The following is a 23,766-nucleotide window of genomic DNA, read 5'->3' as shown; positions in this document are numbered from 1 at the left end:
AAAGGGGCTCCAAGAGACTGGGGAGACTGGGGACAAGGCCTGGAGGGACAGGACAAGACAGGTGCAGCTTTGTCCGCTGGTCTGCAGGCAGAGCTGGGGATTCCGTCCTCACGGGAGATTAGAAGATTCCGCCTTTTTGGTCCAACACCCCGCTCCTCTTTCTAGTTAGCATCTTAGGGTGAGAAGCAGAAAGGATCCAAGCAGGCACTGGACTACGCTCCCATCCCTAGACATCACCTAGGTCCCCTAGTTCTATGTTGGCCCGTTGTTTTTAGGGGTTTTTCTGGAAAACCGCAAAATGTGGTGCAATGCATTTCTCATCTGCATACCAGCTCTGATGCCACTCCCATTCTCCTGGTACCTGCAGGGTCCCTGGCAAGCCTCAGGGGGACAATGGTTAATCACCGACCATTAACGGGTAATTGAAGAAGAACTCTTAACAATGAAGCTAACTTAACAGCACTGGTCCAGCTTGTTTTAACTCTGCAACCTTAAAAAAAAAAATAGATAACTTTTTATTCATAACAGAAAGGCTTCCCACTGCCAGAGGGCATGTTGGACGGCATGCTGGACAGGAACTGTTCCCTGGCAGGGTGGGCAGGCCCTGGCACAGGGTGCCGAGCAGCTGTGGCTGCCCTGGATCCCTGGCAGTGCCCAAGGCCAGGCTGGACGGGGCTGCGAGCGTGAAGCGTTTCCCCGAGCACGGCACGGAGTGACAGCGACACGTTTTTAATGTCCTTTAAGGTGACGCCGCCGCGCCGCCCGCCACACGCCGCCTCAGGGCGGGCGGGACGCGGCTCTCGCGAGCGCTCCGCGGGCTCCTCTCGCGAGAGCCGCGAGGGGCGGGTGGCGGGCGGGGCGCCGCGGTGGCGGCTCGGCCGGTCGGTCCCTCACGGCCCGGCGGCGGCGGCTCGGCTGGGCTGGGACCGGCACCGGCACCGGCAGCGCCCTAGCTCTGCCGGACACCGCCCGCTCCCTCGGGCTCTCCCCTCCCGCCGTTCTCTCCCACCTCCCCTAGCCCGCTGCCCTCAGGGCCTCTTCCCTTCTCAGCCCCCCCACCTCACCCTCCCTCCCCGCGGACCCCCCGGTCATTCCCTCTTCCCCCGCTCGGGACACCCCCTTCCCCTCACACCCCCCGCACGCTCGGGGCCCGCTGAGCGCCCTCCCCGCCGCGCCTGAAGCCGCCGCCCTCGGCCTCCCCCATGGTGGGGTTCGGGGCGAACCGCCGCGGCGGCCGCCTGCCCTCGCTGGTGCTCGTGGCGCTGCTGGCCGTGATCGCCGTGCTCGCCTTCCACTGCTGGAACGCGGCGTCGCGGCAGGCCCTGCTGCGGGAGGAGCTGGCCGAGCTGCAGAGCCAGGCCCAGCGCACCGAGGTGGCGCGGGGCCGCCTGGAGCGGCGCAACTCGGACCTGCTGGGCAAGGTGGACTCGCACAGGAAGCAGCTGGAGCAGAAGGAGGCGGACTACAGCCAGCTGAGCAACCAGCTGCAGGCCAGGGACGGCCAGGTGAAGAGGTGCGAGGACGGCAAGGTAAGGGCAGCGGGCGGCCGGGGGTCCCGTGCCAGGCGAGGGCAGCCGGGGCGTGCCAGACTGACAGCCTGCAGCGCTGTCAGTCCTCGCCTGCCCAAGGTGTCCCCGCAGCCTCTGCGGGCGAACCGAGGCACCGAGGCTCAGGTTTGGTGCTGCCGGGGCAGCTGCGGCGCTCTCTGTTCTCTGAAAACCTCCCCAAAAAGAGCTGAAGAGGTCCAGTGTGTGTGTGTGAACAATGAAAATCCCGAGGGATCGCTCGTTTGCAGACGGCTGTGTCAAATTTACTTACTGTTTTTTAGCTTTCTGTCTCTGCTGAGAATACTTGATCTTTTGTGATTGTTCAAGAAACCGGACGCAAAAACTACAGTTTCAAGGGAAATTAAACCAGTGTGGTGTTCAGTAGCACCCTGAGCTTGCCTCTTGGAATGCCTGGTACAGCACACTGATTTTTATGCTGCCAGCGTGTACTTGAGGCAAAAAAAAAAAAAAAAACAACAACCAAACAACCCCGCTGCTGACTAACGTGTCATTTTCCTTGGCTTGGAGAAGCCAAGCTCATTGAAAATTCAGCTGTCCCTTTCAGTGGGGGTGGCCTGGGGAGTTCTTTTGTTGTGGAAGATGAGTGAATGGTTCGACTTTCACTGTTGTGCTTTCATAACCGTCCTGAACTGGGAAGTTCACGGAGCTCAGCACGCAAGTCCTGCTCAGGGGGCATGTGGGGTGTATTTGCATGCAGGTCATCTCTCTGCTCATTGAACATTGAACTGTTCTCACAGCGGGATTTATGGAAATGCCACACTCTCCAGGGTTATTCTGGATAGTTTGTTTTTCTGGCCCTTGCTTACTGCACATTGGATGAACAGCCTCAGAAAATGCATTGAGTTGTCCCAGAAAAAGCTGAATATGTACACGTCACATTCCAGAGTTAGACTCCCTCAAACTGATTAAGTTTGTATTAATGTTTCCTACTGAACCATTAAAATTAAGCCCTTTGTGTGTTCAGCAAACATCTTTTTAATTTCTGTCTCTTCTTAGACTGCAATAAAATTCCAGTTGGATATGAGATGGACTCCATGATCTTAAAGGTGTTTTCCAGCCTCAGTGATTCTAAAGCAGTTGGGGTTCAGCCAAGATACTTCCCCTTCTGTCTGCAAAGGGGCAGTCAGCTGGTTTGGTGTGTTAGTGTCACTGCCTGTGGGTGTGAAAGTCCCCTGGCAGGATTCAGGTAAGCTGTCAGGCACAGGAGAGGAAGGATTTCTTCCTGGAAGGGCTGGTCAGGCACTGGAACTGCCCAGGGAGCTTTGGAGTGCCCATCCCTGGAGGTGCCCAGGGAATTCCTGGATGTGGCACTCAGTGCTCTGGGCAGGGACAAGGTGGGGATCAGGCACAGGTTGGGCTGGATGGTCTGGGAGGGATGCTGGGGTCAGTTACTGGGCTCCATGACCAGGGGTGCTGTTAATGCAAGGAACTGGTGTGGTTTTGGAAATCTGTGGTGTGCTCCTGTAGGACACAGGGGGAGGAGATGTAGGTCTGAGCTGGGTGGTGCAGCACTGGTCACTGGAACCACGGGGCACGGCCAGCTGCTGCTGGCTGCCCCTGCCTGCCCACCCCTCTGCTGTTCCCTGGGATCTGCCTGGGCTTTGGGCACTCTGAGTGTGACACTGCCCAGGGCAGAGCAAGACAAACCTGCCACTAAACCTCCCAAATCAAATTTAGTCTTAATTGCCTGTGGTGTGTGCAGTGTGCCTTCCTCCTTTGTTCCAGAAGCTGCCAGTTAAGGCCGTGTGAGCTCGTGGCTTTTGAACACCCTCTCTCTTGTGTTCAAAACGTTCAGAGTGCCCTGAGAGGCCAGAAGAGCAGGATTTTATCAAAAGCCAATTGCTGGCCTTTTTCCCTCCCATGTAAGCCACTGTCTTTTCTCAGTGGAAACAATGTTTATTTTTTTTCTAAAACCCTTTAAGTGACTTTTTTTATGAACTACTGCTTCTCTGAGAGTAGAGAATAAAGCTTTGTTTTAGGGATAAAAGTCTGTCACAAGGAAACAGTAGCAGATATAAAGTGTCTGACCAAAAAAAGCTTGAATGATAATTTCTTTCCTCTCAAAATAGAATTTGGCAAATCTGTCCGACCAAACTGCTCATTACCTGTGATCTTTGTTTGTGCAATGCAGGAGGTGAAATAAAACCCCAGCACTGGTATCAAGTTCAAAAAATTCAGGCTCATTTTAAGGAAGACTCATTTGAAGAGTCTCAGTGTCAGTTCTGCTTTGTGCTCCTTTGTCCTCAGCTGAGGTTCTTTGCCTTGTGGTCACATAAATCAAGTGCCTTTCCCAGTGCTGAAGCAATTCCAGTTTCTGCAGCAGCCTGCTCTTGGCTCAGGGATTTGTGGAGTCAAGGCCAAACCCTTGGCTCTCCCCTCTGTCCCCTGCTTGTGGAACGAGCCAATCACACTGCACCAGGGTGTTGTTTGCTTTTGGAAGCAAATATGAGAGTGTGACCCAGTGTCTTGTGTTTAAAAAGAAACAGGAAGACATGAATTCTTGGGAATTCTCCCCTCCTGCAGTGAGCTCCTGAGGTCTGTTGGACCTTGGAACAAGCAAGGAGTTCTCTTATGAAGCGCCCTGTGAGAGGCAAGCAGGGGTAATGCCTGCCTTTGGGCAGGTGCTGCATGCACAGGTAGCACCAGCTCCCTGGGTATTCCATGGGTTTCTGGCAGCATGCCGTGGGGTTTGGGGTTTTTCCATGGCTTAGTGCACCCGTGTGCCGTGAGCGCAGTGAAGCGTGGGCCTGGCAGCAGTCCGTGCTGGAGAGGTTCCAGGTGGCAGGCACCCAGCCTGCACAGCACCTCATTCTGTACCTGCTGCTGGCCGTGCCAGGCGTGGAACACTGCCCTGCCCTCACCTGCTGCCCAGAAATGCTCGGGATGCACTGCTCGGTCACACATCCCCAGCAGCAGCTGGCTCTGTTCTTTGTTGCCAAAACTTGGTAACTCCCCAGTTTGCAAAGCTGTAGCTTGAGAGCAGCAATGTGGAGTTGTTACATGGCAAGCTTCACAGCTCGGGATTCACTGGAGGGTTGCCACATGACCATGCATAGGATTTCTGGTGGGTTTTTTTCCTGTGCAGGGCTCATTGGGCTGCAGAGGGTTTATTTTCTCCATCCCAAGTGCTTGGAAAGGCCCTGAGGAGCCCCTGAGAGCTCAGCAATACAAACAGGTCTAGACCGAAGGAGGATGGGGCCCAGGAAGAGCTGGACCTGCGCCATGGCTCATGGATTTTGGGTTTTGCATGTGTAGGTGGAACAGATCCCATGAATCATAAAAAAGCTTCCTCCTTTTCTGTCCTTCAGATGAGGGACATTTGCTGTCAGCTGAGCTGGTTTGGATATAAATTCTGTCACTTCTCTCTGAAACTCGAAATCACCAAAAGGAAGGATTGTGTGATAAAAGTGCATGCAGCTCCTGCTCACAGACAGCAGCCCTCCCCCAGCCAGGCACATGGTTATGGAAAAAGCAAGAGCCAGTGGGAAGGGTTTGTGTGTGAGGAATTCCCATAGGTCTGAAAACAGACCCCGCTACTTCCCAGGATCTCCTTTGTTCATAGATTTATTGGGTTCTGGGGAACACCTGCATTAGAGTGGAATACAGGAAAATATGGTTATTGCCTCTAGTTTTGCAAAAGGGGGAGATACTTGTTCATTCACACAGCAAATCTCTGGTGTACCTGCTCCCCTGGCTCCTGCTGGAGGGGGAGCTGGCACCGTGGGTGCCCAGTGCATGGAGAGGCTTGGTGGTGACTGGTGTCTTCTGCTGCCCTGTGTGTCCCCTTCCCTGTGTCCCCACTGCAGGGCCAGTTGTGCATTTGAAGTGAAGCTCTACAAGTCCTAGCCAGGCTGGCCCTGATGAGATGCTGCTTTGTGCATCCTGTAAGGGGGCCTGGAATGCCTCGGTGGGCAGAGCATGAGACAAACGTGGCTCTGACATGCCAGGAGGCTCCTTGAGTATCCCTGTGGGGAGTAATTTTGTCCCTCTTTCAGAGCACTGTGGTCAGAGGGCTCAGGTTACCTAAAGATCACATTCCTGGTGCAATTAATAAATGCTGACACATTAACTGTGGAGCTGGACTTTTTGGTTATGTTTCAGGGTTTGGAAGAAATATGTTCAAGGCCATTTTGTTTATTTTACTGGTTTTTTTTGCTCTGTCCCTAGAATTTTAGAGTTCTGCTTTCTTTTTTTTTTTTTTTTGGGAGAAGCCTCGTGAAGCAGCGCTGTGTCCTGTCATAGGTGGGAGCTGTGGTGGTGCCTCTCCAGGCCCTAGAACCTTCTTGGCTTTTGTTTTGGGCATGGGTCAGGATTTGCCTGTGCTCCATGTGCCCTTCTCCAGGGGTGAGGCAGGGTCCTGCCATGCCCTGCTGGCAGGGACAGCCAGGATCCTGCAGGCTGGCACAAAAGCTCTGCTGCCCAAGGAACCTCTGCTGTGTGCCCTGTGCTGCAGGAAAGCACCATCTCTGCAGTTCCTGCATGGCTGGAGTGCCAAGGCAGGAATGCCTGATCACAGGGGACAAAGGGATCAGCCTGCTCACAGTGCCTCTTGTAACAGCAAAACCACAGTGGGAAATACATCTAAAGAATGAAGAATTTGATAAAAGGGAAGGCTCAGGTGCAGGGAGGAAGTCCTAAAGGCAGGACAGATGTGTTTTGGGGTTTTTTGACAGGAAACAGAGATCTGACTGACACAGACACTTCAGGGACTGTGGGGGGATCTGAAAGAGCCCCTGTGTCCAGGTGTGTCCCCAGGTATGTCCCACCACGTCCTGGCTGAGTGGCTGTGCTGGCACTGCAGTGTGCTGTTCCCAGAGGTGATGCTGACCTTGTCACCCACGCGTGACAGCCCTGCTCAGCACCTTCCTGCAGTTACCCTTTGTGTCCCTGTGAAACTGCAAGAAAAACAGCCACAGCCTGAGGGCAGGCAGGGATTTTTACCTGCTTTTTCAGAATATTCCACACCTTCATCTTTCTGTTAGTTCCTGCTGGTTTTTTTCTTTATGTAATGACAAAACAAAGCATCTTTACTTTAGGACTTTGTGTGTGTGCATTTTTTACTTATTGTAACTATTTTTTTCCTTACTAAAAATGCCAAATCAAAAGCTGTTGTTGTTTACTGGTGTGAGATTCCCTCTCAAAATGTGTGTTAGAATGTTAGATAGCAACACATAAAAGATCTATTTAAATATAACAATTCTATTGTATCATATATCTTAGGTAACGATTGGTTTTGCTGTTGATGCTGTATTTATTTTTATCCACCTGTGCTGTGACATTGGCTGTTTACTGTCCCTCTTGCAATATCAGGATGCAGCATGTTTATTTTAGTTGAGACAATCTAGTTTTTTTGATGTAAATATATTCTGGAATTAAAATTTAAGCCTTTGTTAGCAAAGCCTGAACACAGTGTTTGGTGATGTCACTTACACTCACTAAATACACATTTCTTAGATTTACAGGAACTTAGTGCACGTCACTCTGATAATCCTCTCTGTATGTTGGCTTCACCAAGCAAACAGACACACCTGAGTGTTCACAGCCCAAACCCTCCCCATCCTGCTGTATTTATCACCTGTATTTATCCAACCTTTTCCTCCTTCCAGATGAAGCTGCAGAACAACATCTCGTATCAGATGGCAGACATACATCGGCTAAAGGGTGAGGGACTCGTGGCCAAACTCATTTGGCAGGCTGAAGTTGTGCATTTTAACTGCCCAGGTGCTGCAGAATGCAGTATAAATGAAGGATGTGGTGATGCTGGAACTCATAATTTCACATTTCTCATAATGTAAAATCTCATTGTGTTTGTCACCTGGCGTGGGTAAGTGCAGAGCTGGCTCTCACTTTGCTGCAGAAAGGATGTGTGTTCTGGCACTGCTGAGTTACAAGACACTAGAATTATTTCCAAGGCCAAACATGAGTTTAGTAGAGTTTGATCAGAAACACTGCTGGGTTAGAAAAAGTCCAGGATGCATATTTGCAGTTCTGTACAGGCATGATTATAATGCCTGGGGTGTTGTGTATTCAGAGCACTTCAGAGTGAGCCAGAACGTGATCGGATCTGAACGTGCCTGCACACAACACACATGGGCTCTGCCTGTATCCGTGTAGCTGCAGCCTAAAATAGTAGGGAGCTTCATTATTCCTAGCCTGAGGAGCAGGGAGAACTTCTAGAGCAGGTGTGAAGACAGGAAATCCGTGTTGGCTTTACGGTTAGCGGGAAGGTGCCTCCTTTTGTACACTCACTGCCACAAACAGTGTGTGAGCATCCTGGCAGCACTTCCATGTTATTCAGGGTGACAGAACTGTTCAGGAAATTATGGACATTTCCAGCAGATAAGTGACATAGCGTTGTGCAAGGTTTCTGAATGCTAAGGTGCAGGAACACTTGGGGAGATTGGCATAGTGTCAGAGGAATTTGTCTCTAATTCACGCTGCCATCTGGCATACGTGAGTAAGGTGGCATCTTCTTCAAATCGGTTTAAGAATCTTTAAAGTATGTCTAGACATGGAAGTTGAGCAATCTCTTACTTACTTAGCAATATTGGAAATTATTTCTGCCATGGGGCATTTTTTCTTATCTTTCTGTATTCATGTTGGTTTTGCTCTTTTGCCCAGAACAACTGGCAGAGTTACGGCAGGAGTTCATCCGCCAGGAAGATCAGCTGCACGAGTACAAGAAGAACAACACGTACCTGACGAGGAGGCTGGAGTATGACAGGTATGTCCTCAGGAGTGTTGGTAGCTGCAGGCTGGTGCGTGTGAGGGGGATCTGTATTTACTAAAAAGTGCTAATTAATCTCGTGTCTGCTGATTGTCAAACGCGAGTGTGCTCACTTGGTGATGCACCTGAGCTAACTGTTTGACTTTCAAGTTCTTTGTGGTGTTGTAGTCCTTCTCCCAACGTGAGATAGGAGCTAAGGAAAATCTTGACTTAGTGGAATCGTTTTGCATTTTTAAGTCAATGTATTTTTTATAACATGGAGATTTAGTTCATTAACACATGAAGGAGTCTAAAGGACAAGTCCTGTGTCACCAGCATTGCTAATTGCTGCCTTTCTAGCGGTGTAATTTCATTTGTTTCAGCTGAAGCTGAAAGCACCTTGTGTAGATTGAAATTTTAAGTTGACTTCAGCCCTTTCAGTTGATGATAGAGAAACAGGGAGAACAAATACTCTTGCTTTGAGGAGTGAGGAAGACTTAATCTTGAGAAACTGTGAAACTTGTACACACATAAAGTTCTGTACTATGCTAAGCGTTTGTGGGACATGGGAGTTTTGGTGATTGGGCTGATGTGGTGCCTTGCTGGGGCAGCTGGCTGTGTATTCAGATGTTGTTATTTGAGTTGGGAGCAGTAACTGATAGTGGCACTCGTGCACCTTCTCTGTTGACAGCCAGGAGAGACACGTTGCTTTCCCAGCGGAATTAATATTTGTGGACAGATTAACTGTGCAGCTTGACCTTTTGGGTGCATTCCAGCTTCTGGAGGAAGTATGTTCAAGGCCATTCTCTTTATTTTACTGGTTTTTCGGCTCTGTGCCTATTTTTTTCCAGCTCTGCTTTCTTACTGTATTAAGTCCCACTCCATATACATGCCAGGACCAGGCTTCTTGGACAGACTTTTCTGGTTATATCTCAGGTCTGGCTTTTTGTGCCACTTCATATTTTTCCCCTTATTTTATTTGTGGGAGAGCAGATCCAACAAATGAAGTGTAACTAATGGTGTGTTTCTCCTCAAGCCTGCAGTGTGGGCAGCAGATCAAGGAAATGAGACTGCAGCATGAAGAGAATATCAAGAAATTAATGGACCAAATTGCTCGGGAACAAAAGGTAATGCCAAAAATTTTGTGTTGAATGAGAAAAGCCCAAAGCCCGCTATTTGACTCAGAGATGTGGAGGCCTGGGACATTTCTTCCCTAACTTTGTGTTCAGGATCCCCCTGAGCAGCTCTAAGTGAGTGTTAGTGTAAGAAATCTGCCTACTGTCTCACCCAGTGGACTGAGCTCGAAGCTGAGGCCAAGTTCTTTGCTGTGCTCCAGCCTTGCTCCATGATGTCATTGCTGAGGATTTCATTTGTTGCCTGTAACATGGATATCTCTGTTCAGCTCTCCAGGGTGGGATCTGTGTTCTCACAGCCTTACCCAGTTACTGCAGAGGGAGCCTGAGCTCTGCTGGGGCCTGAGGTGCTAATGTGATGCAAATTGTGATGGTACTGGAATGGTATCAAGGGTGTGATTACATCAAGCAGGCTGCCAGTAGAATTTGGGCCTCTTTCCTGCAAACAGATGATTAAATTTTGTTTCCTTACTTCATCTATAAACATCTCAGATAATAGGGCAGACTGAGAGCAAGTTTGTCACATCTTCTCTTACAGTCTGGAATTGTTTCAAGGCTCTGACCTAAGGCTTAAGGCGTACCTTAACCTGTTTTTGTTGTGCTCTGTACCCGTGTATGGCAGTAGAAATGTCCTGCAGCTGTGCTGTGTTGAGCATTTTCTGTCCAGTTGTGTTTCCAGGTCCCCAGGGTCCAGCTTTGTGCATGGACTGCTCTGCTCTTTGCTTTGGTGATGGCTGAATTTATAAATGCAGTTTTGCTGACCCAAAGTAATCTTGAATGTGAGGATGTTTATTTTGTAATTTCCAGGAAAGTGTTTAATGTTGTCTCCTTATTTTTTCTAACAGGCCACACAAAAAGTTCAGTCTAGTAAAGACACTGCAGTCAGCCCCAGCAATGGTGACCAGGCAATACCTGAGACTGTTGCAGAGGTGGAAGATAAAGACAAAGTGAAGAATGAGGAGCCCTCAGAACATGTTGCAAACGGCAAAGGTATTTTCTTTTTTGGGCATTTGTGATAGAGAATGGACCGGTTGGGTTGCATCCTTTGCCAGCCTCCAGACTGTGCATTTCTCTGAAGTAGAAGAAGGAATTGTTTGGCTTAGGTACATTGATTAGCTGCAGTGATTGTTCTAAATTAGAGCCTTCCACAAGAGGGAAATTCACAGTTCAGACTGAAGGGTTAGTAAGGCAGAATATCCTTTTCTTGTCTTGCAGAGAAGATCAAACCAGGAGGAGATGCAGGCATGCCTGAAATAGAAGATAATGACCCTGCTAAAGCTGAAGATACTCCCACTGGTTAGGAAATACTCTTCATTCTTTCACATTTGGGGCTTGGTGGTGTAGATGTTGTGTGTGAACACCATGTGTTTCACAGTGAGTGCAGACTTTTAAAATCTCTCTGTGGCAATAAAATTCAAGTGGAGTGTAAAATCAGATCATTTCTACTGTGCCTTAGAGGTTTGAATTCTCAGAATGGAATGTTTTGGATAATGCCCCTCTTGAAATCTTACCTTTTATATTTTCATTAAGGAAATGATAAAAAACCAGAAGTTTGCAGGATTGTTAGAGGAAGACCAAGTAAATAGTGTTTGTTTCACGTTAATGCTTTTGTCCCTGTGTTCTGTTTTAGCTTTGAAGAGGCCACTTATTTCAGCTCCTAAAAGTGAAGGTCATCAGCCTGTTATCAATCTTCCAACCGAACAGCCCCATGCTCCAAACCTGGCACCAGGTAAAATTCCTGTTAGCAGGTGACGAGGCAATATTTTGGTTACAAGGAGAAAACCAAGGATAAATTCCTGCAGGATCCAAGGCTGCATTTTTACCTGGCTGAGGCACTTGGGCTGCTATTGTATGATCTTGTACCCTCCAAATCAATAATTTCTGAGCCTTTTGACCAATGACAACTAAATTAGAGTTAGAAGTTTGAAAGATAAATGCTTCGAGTGGATAGAGTAATTTCAATGAGTGTTCCTCCTTAGGGTACTAATTAGGGCTGCACCACCCCCTCAGGGGTTGGTTGTTGATCTCTTGGTAGCCACAATCAGATGTTCCTGTCGCCTGCCCAGTGTCCTCCTGTCCCTGGGAACAGCTCACTTGAGGGTGGCATGGGGAAGGTTTGGGATGTGAGAACTTAAAGTCCTGCAGTGAAAGGGTTTGGAAGAACTGCAGTTAGAAGAGAGACAAACCCAAAGAAAATGAACTCCGTGCTTGATCAAGTCACTTTAAGGTCAGAGAATATCAGGTGATGGCTGCACTGCAGGTGGCTTGTTCCAGTCCTGTCCTGCTAAAATTCTGATTGTAACTTCCCATTTCAACATTGTAGGTTTGCCCAGTGACAGTGATGGACACGCTGACATTGCCAAGCAGATCCCTCCAAATTCTCTCCAGCACTTGAATTTTGAAGAAAATGTGGACACCCAGAAAGAGCACAAGATTGAGCCAGACCAGATAAAAATCCCAAAGAGCCGAGTTAGCGACTTGCAGAAGATTAAGCAAAGTAAGTTGGCCAATATCACACTCTAATATGTGAAAAAAAATCCCTTCATTTTTTATCTGTGTAAGTACCTGTCTGGAAAATGGGGACCATTGCAGAGGGTGGCTTGGAAGAGGGAGCCTGAGAAGGAATATAATGTGTTCCTGGGTAAAAGATAGGCTTTAATGTGTTATTTTTTACATGAACATTCAGTTATTTAAAAAAATTATTTCCTTACCGGAATTTAAGATGTTTTTGGAAATTACTGCATGGTTAAATTGGTTAAGTCAGAACTTTGATACATGCAGGATGCTGAGTTACTTTATATACTTGACTTCAGTACACTTTTTGGACAATATTGTAGGAATTCAGTCAAAACTGAAAAACCTTTGGTTGTTTTAATATCACTCATAGAACTTTGTGGTGGAGCAGGGACAAGTGTATCACAAATTGTCATAGAACCTGGGCAGGCCTGGCTTCCACTCTGTGTATCCTGAGGTGTGCAAGGCTCGTTGTTTTATCAAAGCAGCTTCTGGGAGAAACTTCTGGAGTGAGAAAGCTTCTAATTTCAGTGGTTGGGTTTGTTAATGGACTGTCTCTCTTCCCTGGTCACGGATTAAATGATGGGGGTAGTTGGAGCTGGGAAGGAAATGTCTCCATTGTAGGCTGTGGGGTACCTGAGAGTCAGGAATTGTCCCCAGTTAGTCTCTTCCCTTTGCTCCTTCATATTTGGAATAACTCTGGTTGTAGGTTTTAATGGTGCAATGAGGGAGAGACTTTATCAGGGAAGGAAATAGCTGATCCAGGTTTGTGTAAGGGTCTGTCCTGATGGTCAGGGGCTGTTCAGAGAGGTCCATTGGTGACAGACTCAGCCCTGGTGTGGAGGAGCCCAGCTCTGGCCCAGCTGAGGCACAGCTCTGCAGCTCTCCCTGTGGGCAGGTGCCTGGCTGCTGTTGGTGACTGAGGGCTGTGAAGCAGAGGTCAGAGTGGGACTGTTCAGCCTGGAGGAGAGAGGAGTCTGGGGAGACCTGAGGGTGCCTAAAGGGGCTCCAAGAGAGCTGGACAGGGACTGGGACAAGGGATGGAGGGACAGGACATAGGGAATGGCTCCCACTGCCAGAGGCAGGGATGGATGGGGTTTTGGGAATTAGGAGTTGTTCCCTGGCAGGGTGTCAGGGGCTGGGATGGAGTTCCTAGCACAGTTGTGGCTGCCCCTGGATCCCTGGCAGTGTCCAAGGCCAGGCTGGACGGGGCTTGGAGTGCCCTGGGACAATGGGAGGTGTCCCTGCCATGGCAGGGGTGGCACTGGACGGGCTCACCAGACTGACTGTGCTCCCTGAGCTCAGTCTGTAGCCTTTGTGGGCCTGCTGCATTCCTGGGATCTCTTCATCAACTTCAACCTTTCCTTCTGTCAACTTCAATCCATTCAGTGCTTGTTTGTCACAGTGTCTCTGGCTATCCATGGGCTGGTTTTGCTGGAAGCTGGGTACATGCCCTTGTCTTCCATGGCTCAGTTTGGGTTTAACATGTGCAAATCCCACTGTCCTACCTGGGTTTTGTATATAATGCAGTGTCAAAAATACCAATGGGATCACTCTATTAGACATGGACAGGCAATGAATAGTGTGTGGAACTTTGGATTTCTGAATAGATCGTGGGTGTTTTTCTTGCTTGTTTTATGAAAATACGTGAAACTGGTGACCCTGGACATTTGAGCTGTGCTAGGTGTGATTCTGCTGCTTTTCCCCCATACAGAGAAGCAGGATGGTACTGCTTCTGTCCTGGTTTTTATATACACACTGCTTTAGGGAATAATGTTACTTCTACATCTGTCCATTTTTAATACTGCTGTCGAAATCATTCTCCAGTTTTACTTCTCCATTAGTTGCTTGCACTGGGAATCATCACCTGCCCTGACAGCCTTGGTGCCCAGTGTGTAAGAATTGTATCACACTTTAATCCCATTTTTCCCATTTATACACAGTGCTCCAGGCCAGTGAGCTCTGCAGACTCAGAGCTGCTTCCCTGCAGCACTGGGCTGGAGGTCTGCCTGTATCCCATTAAACACCAGCTCTGAGCTGACATCACAGCAGTAATCTCTCATGTGTGCCTGGGTGATTGCCTGCTCATTCCATATTTCCAGCTGATTCCTGTTTTTCTCCCGCATTGTTTCAGGATCTGAAACTACTCTTAATTTTTTGTTGAGAGATGGAAATGCTGGATTTGGGACATTCTGGAAATGGTTAAAGCTTGCTAGGGAAGCAGTGTGAAGCCAGCTAGAGTTTCCAAGCTGAGCAGTCAGGGCAGGCGTGTGCTGGGCTCCCTCCTGTGCCAGCAGGGCACCCTCTGCAGGCACTGCCGGGCACCAGGGCAGTGTTGGCTGGCTCCAGGGTGTGCAAAATGCCAGGCCTCAGCAAAAGTGGGTACTGGCCCTTCCAAGAGTGAGTGCTCTTGTGCTTTTTGAGGAATCTTGTGTTGGTGCCTGTGGGCAATCCAAGGCGGAGCTGCTTGGGCGCTCACTCAGCTCTTCCCGTGGAGAGAGGAGTGTGGGACAGTCAGGTGTCACGAGGGTGACACAGAGGTGTCACCTGCACTGAGGTGCTCCTTGTTCAACCCCTGCCCCAGCCCTCTCCCTTCTCCCCCCTTTCTCTCCAGCTGGATCTACCAGAGACCCCGACTGCCTCCACCTGCGATCTGCTCTCGTGTAGGATCTCCCTGTTTCTTTCCTCTCTGCTGCTGACTCACTCCTTTCCTACTCCACAGGCCGGTTCTTTGATGAGAATGAATCCCCTGTGGACCCGCAGCAGGGTTCTAAACTGGCAGATTATAATGGGGATGATGGGAACGTGGGTGAGTATGAGGCAGACAAACAGGCTGAGCTGGCTTACAATGAGGAAGAGGATGGTGATGGTGGAGAAGAAGACGTCCAAGGTGAGCTTGGGCCTTACCTCCATCCCATTGTGATAAATCCATGCTGAATTCCTTGTTGAATTTGTGTAAAGCCTCTCTGGTTTAGCTGATCACAAATTGTTCAGATAGAGCAAACAAGCTTGAAATTTGGTCTCACTCTCTGTGGGGCAGCAACAATGCAAGTCTTGAGAGACGGGGTTTTGGCACCTTACTGCACTTGTCTATAGTTCCTGCTAGGAAAAGCAAGGCTCTAAATTCCAGACATGGTTTTAGCCAAACCCCCAGCTCTGGCCCCTGGCTGGGTGGGCTTTGGGCCTTGACATTCCTAAATTGTCAAATAGAGGAATGAAGTGGTTCAACTCCTGCTCTTGTCACACCTGCCTTGAGCTGGTGTGCAGTGAGGCCTCGGGTGGTGATTCCAGGTGTCACTTTGTGCATTATACACAGATTCAACAGGCTTGTGGTGTTCTGCTAACCCACCTCGGAGCTCCTGATCCAGTGCTGCCTAACACCTGTGTGTGCATGGCCATTCCCTGTCCTGCATGCAGCTCCTGCATCGCCTCCCTCGCTTGCCTCTGCCTGCCTTGTCTGCCTTCTCCATCCAGCTCTTGGGGGATACTTGGGACAGGCCTGCATGTCTGTAGGGCAAGAATGTTGGGTCAACATGGAGAGTGTTTCCAGTTAAAGGGAAGTGTAAGATAAAGAGGGGGAAAAATAGGAAATGGGACAAAAATCCTACAGGTTCCTTGATTTTGACCCTCATAATACAAGTTATGTAAGTTAGTAAGTTTTTAGCTGGAGGTTTTTCAGGCACCGTATTTAATTGGCATCTAAGCAAAATGAATGGGCAAAGCCAGTAGAAAGCAGCTGACTGTGTGAGCAAGCAGCTCAGTGCAGTGTCAGCAGGCTGGGCTGGGCTGCCAGTTTGAAACTCGTGCACAAGTGAAGGAATAGGATGGACCAGAACCTGTGGCAATTGATTAACTTGCTAATGAAGTGCAGTGCCTGCTGCTCCAGCTGTGCCCCTTGTGCTCAGGAGTCACAGGGGGCTTGTGTGTCACACCTGCCCCTCTGGCGGGTGGTCCCTGGGCTGGCAGCTGCACAAAGTCACAGGGGCATGCAGAGCAGCCTGCTACAGTAGCAAATGTCCCTTCCTGTGGCACTTTCCTGTCCGTGCTCAGGCATGGGAGCCATGCCCTGATGGTGCTGGGCTGCTGTGGGCAGGGAGTGCAGGGTCTCCTGTGTGTCCCCGAGCCCTCAGTGGGTCCTGCCCAGCTCCTCGCTGCAGTGGTTCCTTACCTGGGCTTCAGGATGCAGCTCTGGAGCTTGTAACTGCAGCTGAGTCTGTGCTGGCTGGTGCCATCTGCCTCGCTCAGCCTGGGTGCTCTGGACAGCCCTTGCTGGGAAGAAGTGTTCCCAGTATCCAACCTGACCTTCCCCTGGCACAGCCTGAGGAGTTTCCTCTTGTCCTGTCCCTTGTTCCTGGCAGCAGAGCCAGAGCCTAGGTGGCTGCCACACGGTGCGGGGATGCAGCTCCCTGTCCCTGTCCCCATCCCACAGAGTCTCATTGCCCCTCTGTGCTGCTCCATCCGTGTGAGTTCCTGGCTGTGGGGCCTTCACGGGGGAGCTGGTGGCTCAGGCAGCAGGGGTGCCATGAACAGCTGCAGTGGCAAGGGCAGCATTCCCCAGTGCCACTTGGGAAAGAGTGGGTGTGGTGCAGCTCTAAGTGGTGGGAAAATGTTAAACCCCAGAGACTGGGCTTGTGTAACTTGCAGTGTGAGTGGTGTTTGAAAAAACAACTCTGACTGACAGTGACCCCATCAAACATTTCCCTTCCAGGTGGGGCCCCTGCAAGGTCCCTACTCTGGTGGCTTGGAATTTGAAGTTGGGGAAGGTCCTTCTCCTGATGAGCCCCTCTTTGTCTCTGTATAGACAGACTGGATTAAGAGTTGGTAGTTAGGGTTAAAGGGTGACTTCTGGAAGCTTCTTCCTGTGGGATGGTCTGAGCAGATATGTTACTACCTCAAACCACATTTCCCAAGCTTTGTTCTGTTGTTCCTTAATAACTTGTCGTGTTGGCTTGAGATGTGATTTAAGTGTGGCTGGTGGAGCTTCCAGGGGCAGTATTCCAGAAAGAGTGGCTGCTTCAGGCTTTATACTGATTTGTCTGCAAGGCAGGAGAGGCCAGAATGGGGGATTGAAGGGAGGGTGGTTATAATTGTTTAGGGAGGGGAAAAAAGGAACAAGAATTTCTATGTAAAAACTGTCAGGTAAACATCACCCAGGTCTGCATCAGGCTGAACAAAGCTGTGGCATGTGCCACAAAGCCACAGGATTCCACATGGTTTCTCCTGCTCCTAGGAATGTGTGGGTTTAGATTTAAATTATCCAGGGGAAATGGCCAAACTGGAGGATGTTCTTGGGGCAGGGCAGCACCCAGCCTGGTTCCTCCCCTCAGGCACCTGCTGAAGGGCAAGGGGGTGTTTGAAGGTGGCAGCTTCTAAAATGTCTGTTAGTGGTGGCTGGATGGTGGAGGGGGGTAACTCCAGGGTGTCCAGGTGCTGTGGTGGCACTTTCTAACAGAACAAGGCTGTGTCGTGCAGGTGAACTCCTGCCTGTGCTGCTGGGGCAGCCTCTCTGGCCCCCGCCTGGCTCCCGGGTGTGGAGGTGTGGAGAGCTCCAGGCAGCTCGGCAGCCGGTGGAGGATGGAGCAGCTCAGCTTGGATTTCCTCTGCTGTGAACAAGAGTCTTTCCTGTGAGAAAGGAAAAGCTCTGAGGTGCAGGAAAAGCTTAGTAGTTGGAACAAATGGAAGTTTTAGGGTTTTTCACTTTTTAAGGGAAGGAGGCCCTTGGTAAGGAAGGGGTGCCAGTGACTTCCCTGTGCTAGTCCCTGAGCTTCCCACCCTCTGTGAATGGTGTCAGCTCTGGGCATGGGACTTTGAGCAGGAGCTGGGTTTTAGTGGGGGAGTTTGAAAGCTTGGTAGGCAGTCTCAAAGCCAGCAGCTGGTGTGACAGTGCTGCAGTGTCTGCAGTCAGGCAGTGTGAGGGGGGGCTGCCCTGGAGCACTGCCAGCTGGGCTGGACACATCATGTCACCAGCCCTGGCCAGCTCAGGGCTGTGCCCTTTAGCAGCATGTCCTGGGAACTGTACTTCGGTGTTTTTTCAGTGATACCACATCAGATCTGATCTGAGCATTTTAATTGTGCTCTAATGACAATCTGTAATTGCAGATGATGAGGAGCGAGACCTGCAGAACGACCTGGGGGACTACAGCAAGTCCCGCCTCAGCGAGGGGGTCCTGTAGGCCCCGGGCACACAGAGCTCAACCCAGGAACCTGAGGTGCTGCAAAACTGGACCTGTTTTATTCCAGTGTTTCCTGCTTCCAGGGAAGCTGAGGACCAAGTGCCGAGAGTGCTCAGCAGCAGGAGGAGAGGACTTCCTCTGTACATATGTACATATTTGTACTGTTGCAGGTTGTATTAAACCCACATCTTTGCTGTTACTTGGAGCTGGTTACTCAGCCTGGTCCTTACCTGTAATAATCTCTACGCTTAAACCCAGTCTATAAACACAGGCTGAACTGTTTCTGCCACTTAGAACACTTGGAACCTGGAGAACTTGTACAGTTTGTACCTGAAGTAACAAAGCCACTGTGGAAGCCATGTACAGCCAAGAACTCCTTTTCTACAGTCCCACCTGCGTGGCAGAGCTGCTGCTCCTGAGTGCTGGGGTTTGTAAGCAGTGAGAATGGAATGTCAGAGGGACTGGGAACTGAATGGTTCAATAACTGCTCCTTTCTCACTGTGCCCAGCACCACATCCCACTGAACTCCTGTACAGTGACCACATCTCATAGCTAGAGCTGCAAATCTATAGTAGAACTTGAATAATTCGATACATCCCAAAATGTTGTGCAACTAATAGCTTGACTTAAAAGGTGATATAAATAATTTGCAGCTTGTAGGAAATCTTTGTGTTAAGGAGGGTGTGTCAGTGAGAGACACATCTCCAGCAGCTGTGTCAGCCCCTCAATGGAAGGACCAGCCCTAGCCCAGGTAAACACGCTGTGGGCGCTGGTGTGATGCCCCAGAGTGTCCATCCCAGCTCCAGTCACCCCAGTTCATTTCCAGTTCCATGCCCTGATCCTGAACACCCAGCACATCCCACGGTTTGGTTTTCTCCATCAGATCTGTAAGTCAGACCCTTTTCTGTATTCTGTATTCACTTTCAGAATGATGGAGATGATTCCATTGCTCTGCAGTGGTGGGAATGAAGAGGATTGTCCCCCTGCTCCCCCAAGGGCTCCTGTGGACACAGGCTGATGGCCCTGGTGAGGGTGATTGAACTCATCCCTGTGCTCTGGTGCTGGGCTGAAGTAATGGGCCAGGTTTGCTCCTTGCCAGCTCAGCGAACCTCTTAAATAAAGTTCAGTGCTTGTACAATTATGTTATGGGTTTTTAAGACAGTTTATTATTACTTCCAGTGTCAATGGCAAAAAAACTCTCCCCAGTTTCGCATTTTAAAAATGGAACTCCAGCTCAGCACCGTGTCCCAGTTCCAGCTGAACCCCACATTCTGCAAAGTAGTGCAGCATCATACAGCACAGCCTGGGAAGTCCCCTAAACAGAGCCACTTCTGAAATGCTGAGATTAAACCATTCTGTACTCACAGCCTCAGCTGCTTTTCCCTTCCCTGCCCATCAGCAGTAGCCTCTCTTGGGCTTCTGTGCTTAGGGTGGGTTGCTCCATGTTTCTCCTCCTCTGCCTTTTCTTTTTCTTGCATTCCATGGTTTTTTTCCTCTTTCTGTCCAAGTGATTATTCTGCTTCACCCTTGTGCAGCCACACCTGGAGCATTGTGTTTAATTCTGGGCTCCACAGCTCAGGAAAGACAAGGGGCTACTGGTGAGGGTCCAGGCCACCAAGATGATGAAGGAGCACCTCTCCAAGCAGGAGGTGCTATGGGCTCACAGCTGTGTCTGCAGCCGGGCTGTGCAGCGCCCCCCGGGCTCTGAGCATGAGGAGAGTGAGAAACCAGCTCGGGTTTGTTTTGAAAATGCTGTTCCGACATCCCTGTGCCATTTGTGTGGAGCCGGCTCCCGTTGCCATGGCAATGGCAGCACAGACAACGCTGACAGATCTCAAGCAGCTGCTTCCCTCCGCACCCAGCGAGACTGGGAATCAAACCGGCTCTCACATTCCGGGCCACAGCAGAAATCCAACAAAGCCTCTTCCACCACGGCCAGCCCACATTGCAACCAGCACGCCCAGGTAGCCCAGCAGCACACCCGTCCTGGGTCTGAGCTCCAGTTCCAAATCCCTTTGGATCCACGTGGCAATGCATTTCAAACAAGGAGCAGGGAGCTGACATTCGACTGCCAAGGCTGAGGGATGAGTTCAGGCAGTGTCAGAAATGCAGGCACCTCCACCCAACAGCCAGAGAAACAACTCCAGTTACTCAGCCAGTCCTAGCTGCCCAGTTTTGGAGGTTTTCAGCAAACACTCTGCCAAAGCTTTCCCGAAGTCACATGGATCCCACAAAAACAAAGAATCACTGGTGAACCCATTTTAATTTCAAAATGAGGAAAACCAAACTGATGGGCAGCATCTTGCCAAAAGGTCAAATTTGAGTTCTGGATTAAACAAACCCTCACATTTTTCAGCATTTTAATAGCCATTAAGAGCTAAAGATACTTTGAAGTGACAGGAAACAAACAGACACGAGATAATGGTTTGCGGATTTTATTAAATGCTATCATTTTACATATTCATATATGCAAACCCAGCAACAGTGGGAAATCCAAAGCCTGAAGGACAGAAGAGCTGGTGAGTGAGTGTTCTGCAGTAGTACATACAGAAAGTACAAAAGGTTTTCTTCTCTATAAATCTATTTACTACCTCTGTTTACAGTTTGCACACTGAACAATGCTTATTCATGTGGTGGTTTTGGAGGTCCTGAGCTCTCAGCAGGACCCATTTCCCTGTACACACACATCTCTGAAGAAATTCTCTATCTGAAAACTTTCTCCTTTATCCCTATTAAGGAGAACTTGCACATGCCATAAATGTCAGCTGCAATCCCTGCTCCAGGAGATACACAGAGCTTTCAGTGACCAGCTGAAGTAACCTGGGACCCTTCCTTGAGGAGACTGACCAAAATACTTGATAGGATCAAATCTTGCTGCAATGAACTAGAAAATGTGAGATTAAGCACTTTATAAGGAGGAGCAGTGTCCTGCTGTTCCAGCTGGCTCCAGCACTGAGACCAGATTTCTGTAGTTTAAATAAAACAGGAAAACAAACCCACAAAACCAACCAGGGCCATCTCTCACTCTATTTATGAGAGTGCAGTGGAATTTTCAAGCCAGCCAGAAACAGAGTAATGATATTTATGCCTGAACATTTTTATGCCAATATAGAAACCATAATACTCCAGTTCCTTGACCTACGTGAAACCCTGTGTAGCCACACTGGGATTACTGGGATGGATAATCTACAGTTCAGCTTCCCAAAGCTGGGTTTGACTACTGGTGGCAGTGCATTTGCATCCCTGGAGGAATGCCTCATGCCACTCTCCAGTGCTGCTCTGTGCCAGATCAAACACAAGGCTCATTCCCGTGTGTTTCTGCGGGGATTGGAGCAGATGAATCCCTGCTGCTGTCAGCTGGAGTGTCTGCAGTGAGAACAGCGAGTGCAGCTGCTGCTGGACAGACTGGCTCCCAGACACCGGGATGGAGCAGCAGCACAGCCTGGGAGCTGCTTCTCTCAGCTCTGGTCAGCTGTCCAATGGAACTGATCCCCTGCAGAAAGGCAACAGGGACAGCAAACACTGGAAATGGGCAATATGAACCCAAAGAAGACTCCTGAATTTGCTGAGAAGTGCCAGATGCTGAAGTTAAACTGAGAGTGGAACTGGAATAAACCCCACCCAGCCCTGTGCTGCAGATGCTACAAAAACCTGCCCCACATGAGCTCTGCACCATCAGGGAGCTCACTCTGGAGCACATCAGTTTATATGGTGTATAACCACAGAGCTAAGGGCTCTGCAAGGCTCAGGGGACAGAGCTGGGAGGAAATCCTAAACTCTGAGGACTTGGGATCCCACTGCAGGAGTGGGCAGTGGTCTGACAAGTGCACATTTCCCCTTCAGTGTCTCTATGAAGCAAACATGCTCCTCGCCTGTCTCAGGAGCCCAGATCCTCTGGCCAGGGGAAGCCCACTGCTGCCAGCTCAGCCTTTTCTTTGGCCCAAACACACTCTGAGCTCCGAAGGCTCCGTGTGCCAACGCAGGGATTTCACACTGCCCACACAAGGCTGAGGCTGTGCTTGGGGACAGGGCCGTGCTCCGTGCGGAGCAGGGTACAGCAGGGGACCTCTGAACTCCTCCCTGCACAGCAACACCATCAGAAAGATGATTTTCCATATTCCCTTTCCTGCCAGTCCAGCCCTTTCTCCCTAATTCAGCACCAGGGAACTCCAGGAGAGCACAAGGCACTGTGAAAAACAAATGTGATATCCTGTTACACAGAAAAGGGCAGTTCTCATTGCAATAAAGATCAGTTTGAACCCTGAGTCACACGTTTAATCTCTTGTCAGAATGTTTTGGGCCATGCTGGTGCTCACACAAATACCTGCTTGCTTTGAATCTTGTTGGATCAGCTCCTCTGGCTGCTCATTTCATTTTAATTACATGGCTTGAGAGGGTATTTCCACCCACCATTTCCCAAAACTCCCACTTTCTAAGTACCAGCGACTGTCCTTTTGGGGTAACAGTGTGAGACATCACACAGTTATCCTGCCATACAGGTTCCTCCCCAGGAACTGCCAAACCATCTTAATGAGGCTCTAACATGCCCAAACTAACCTTTTTCACAGCTGATCATTCACAAAATATTCACAAGAAATACGTGAATGCTCTAAAGGAATATGGTTCCCTGTTCTGAATGAGTTTCCACTGCCTTCTTACTACCTCTTTTCTACGGTAAAATTAGCTTCATAGTGTCTTCTGTTAAAGACAAATCTTGGCTTCACAGCAGCAGATGTACTTCTCTTTAACAAACCAATAAATATTTTAGGTGACTAGAGAACTGGGACTTCTATAACCTGATCCACGTTCAAAAGCCAAGCAGGGAGTCAACAGGTACCAGGAAACACAACACCCGTGTAAGTTTCTTCACTGCTAAATTAGAGGATGCCAGATACTCCTGTAAAAACCTTCCACTTTGGGCAGTACCTTGAGATGTTATCCTGTCATAACACACACGAACCTGAGAACCTTTCTGTTACAAAGACTGGTAAGTAGAAGTGATCACCAAGAGAAAAATTAAGATATCCAAGGTCAGTAGCACTGAGATGAGAAATGTAACCTCACTACATGCTCCTATACTGCAAGAGATGCCCAAGCTGCTTCATTAAGCCCTGCAAATAATAAAGCACGCAGCATCCTCAGCATTTCCCACACAAAGAGGCTGCCTAGGAAAAAAAAAAAAAAAAGAGAGAAAGCGGAAATAAAACTTCACAACACACTCCACAGGCGACTTAAAACAGCAACCGAAACCGCAAGCCAGCGCTGCCCTACGCTTCGGGAATGGGACGGAGGGCGAGCCGGCCGGGAGCCGGGCAGCGTCCGGCGGTGCCCGGGGGAGCGCGGGGAGGGGGCGGCCGGAGCCGCGACCGTCCGTCCGTCCGTCCGCCCGCGGCGAGTCCTGCCGGGCCGGCAGCCGCGGGCAGGGCCGGGACTCGCTGCCGCTCGCGCCCCGCGGGCCCCTCAGAGCTGCCCCTCTCCCTTCTCCCCTCACCTCCCGGCCCGGCGCCAGGACAGCGGAGCGGCCGCGCCTCCTCCGCCGAGCACCGCGGGCGCTGGGCACTGCTGCTGGGCACTGCTGGGCACTGCTGGGCACCGCTGCCGGTGCCGGTCCCTCCGCCGCCGGCTCCGGCGCCGCCGCCGCGCCAGGCCCCGTTCCCTCCTTCCCGGCCTGC

The 23,766-nt window shown here is 49.9% G+C and overlaps 1 protein-coding gene across 2 annotated transcripts; it reads left to right on the top strand.

The window, feature by feature from the left end:
- Positions 1–832: 832 nt before the first annotated feature.
- GOLM2 (golgi membrane protein 2) lies at positions 833–19,235 on the top strand. Of its 2 annotated transcripts, XM_064389478.1 has the most exons (10): positions 834–1,529; positions 7,175–7,229; positions 8,190–8,292; positions 9,311–9,401; positions 10,253–10,397; positions 10,623–10,703; positions 11,038–11,136; positions 11,731–11,904; positions 14,644–14,811; positions 18,021–19,235. In XM_064389478.1, the coding sequence occupies exons 1-10, from the start codon at positions 1,203–1,205 to the stop codon at positions 18,092–18,094; spliced, it is 1,317 nt and encodes a 438-aa protein (XP_064245548.1). In that variant the 5' UTR covers positions 834–1,202; the 3' UTR covers positions 18,095–19,235. The 2 variants fall into 2 exon arrangements, with proteins under 2 accessions (XP_064245549.1, XP_064245548.1); XM_064389479.1 differs by lacking the exon at positions 14,644–14,811 and having other exon boundaries at positions 833–1,529.
- Positions 19,236–23,766: the final 4,531 nt, after the last annotated feature.

Source organism: Passer domesticus, chromosome 14 (assembly GCF_036417665.1).
Source record: "Passer domesticus isolate bPasDom1 chromosome 14, bPasDom1.hap1, whole genome shotgun sequence".
In the NCBI taxonomy this organism is placed as follows: domain Eukaryota; kingdom Metazoa; phylum Chordata; class Aves; order Passeriformes; family Passeridae; genus Passer; species Passer domesticus.
The sequence above is the reverse complement of the archived record's forward strand: the minus strand, read 5'-3'. Positions and strand labels throughout refer to the sequence as shown.

Bases quoted from the DNA above. Each gene is read 5' to 3' on its own strand.
- GOLM2 (XM_064389478.1), top strand. From the start codon at position 1,203: ATGGTGGGGTTCGGGGCGAACCGCCGCGGCGGCCGCCTGCCCTCGCTG. The intron at 10,398-10,622 runs GTATTTTCTTTT...CTTGTCTTGCAG, and splicing joins ACATGTTGCAAACGGCAAAG to AGAAGATCAAACCAGGAGGA. The intron at 10,704-11,037 runs GTTAGGAAATAC...GTTCTGTTTTAG, and splicing joins AGCTGAAGATACTCCCACTG to CTTTGAAGAGGCCACTTATT.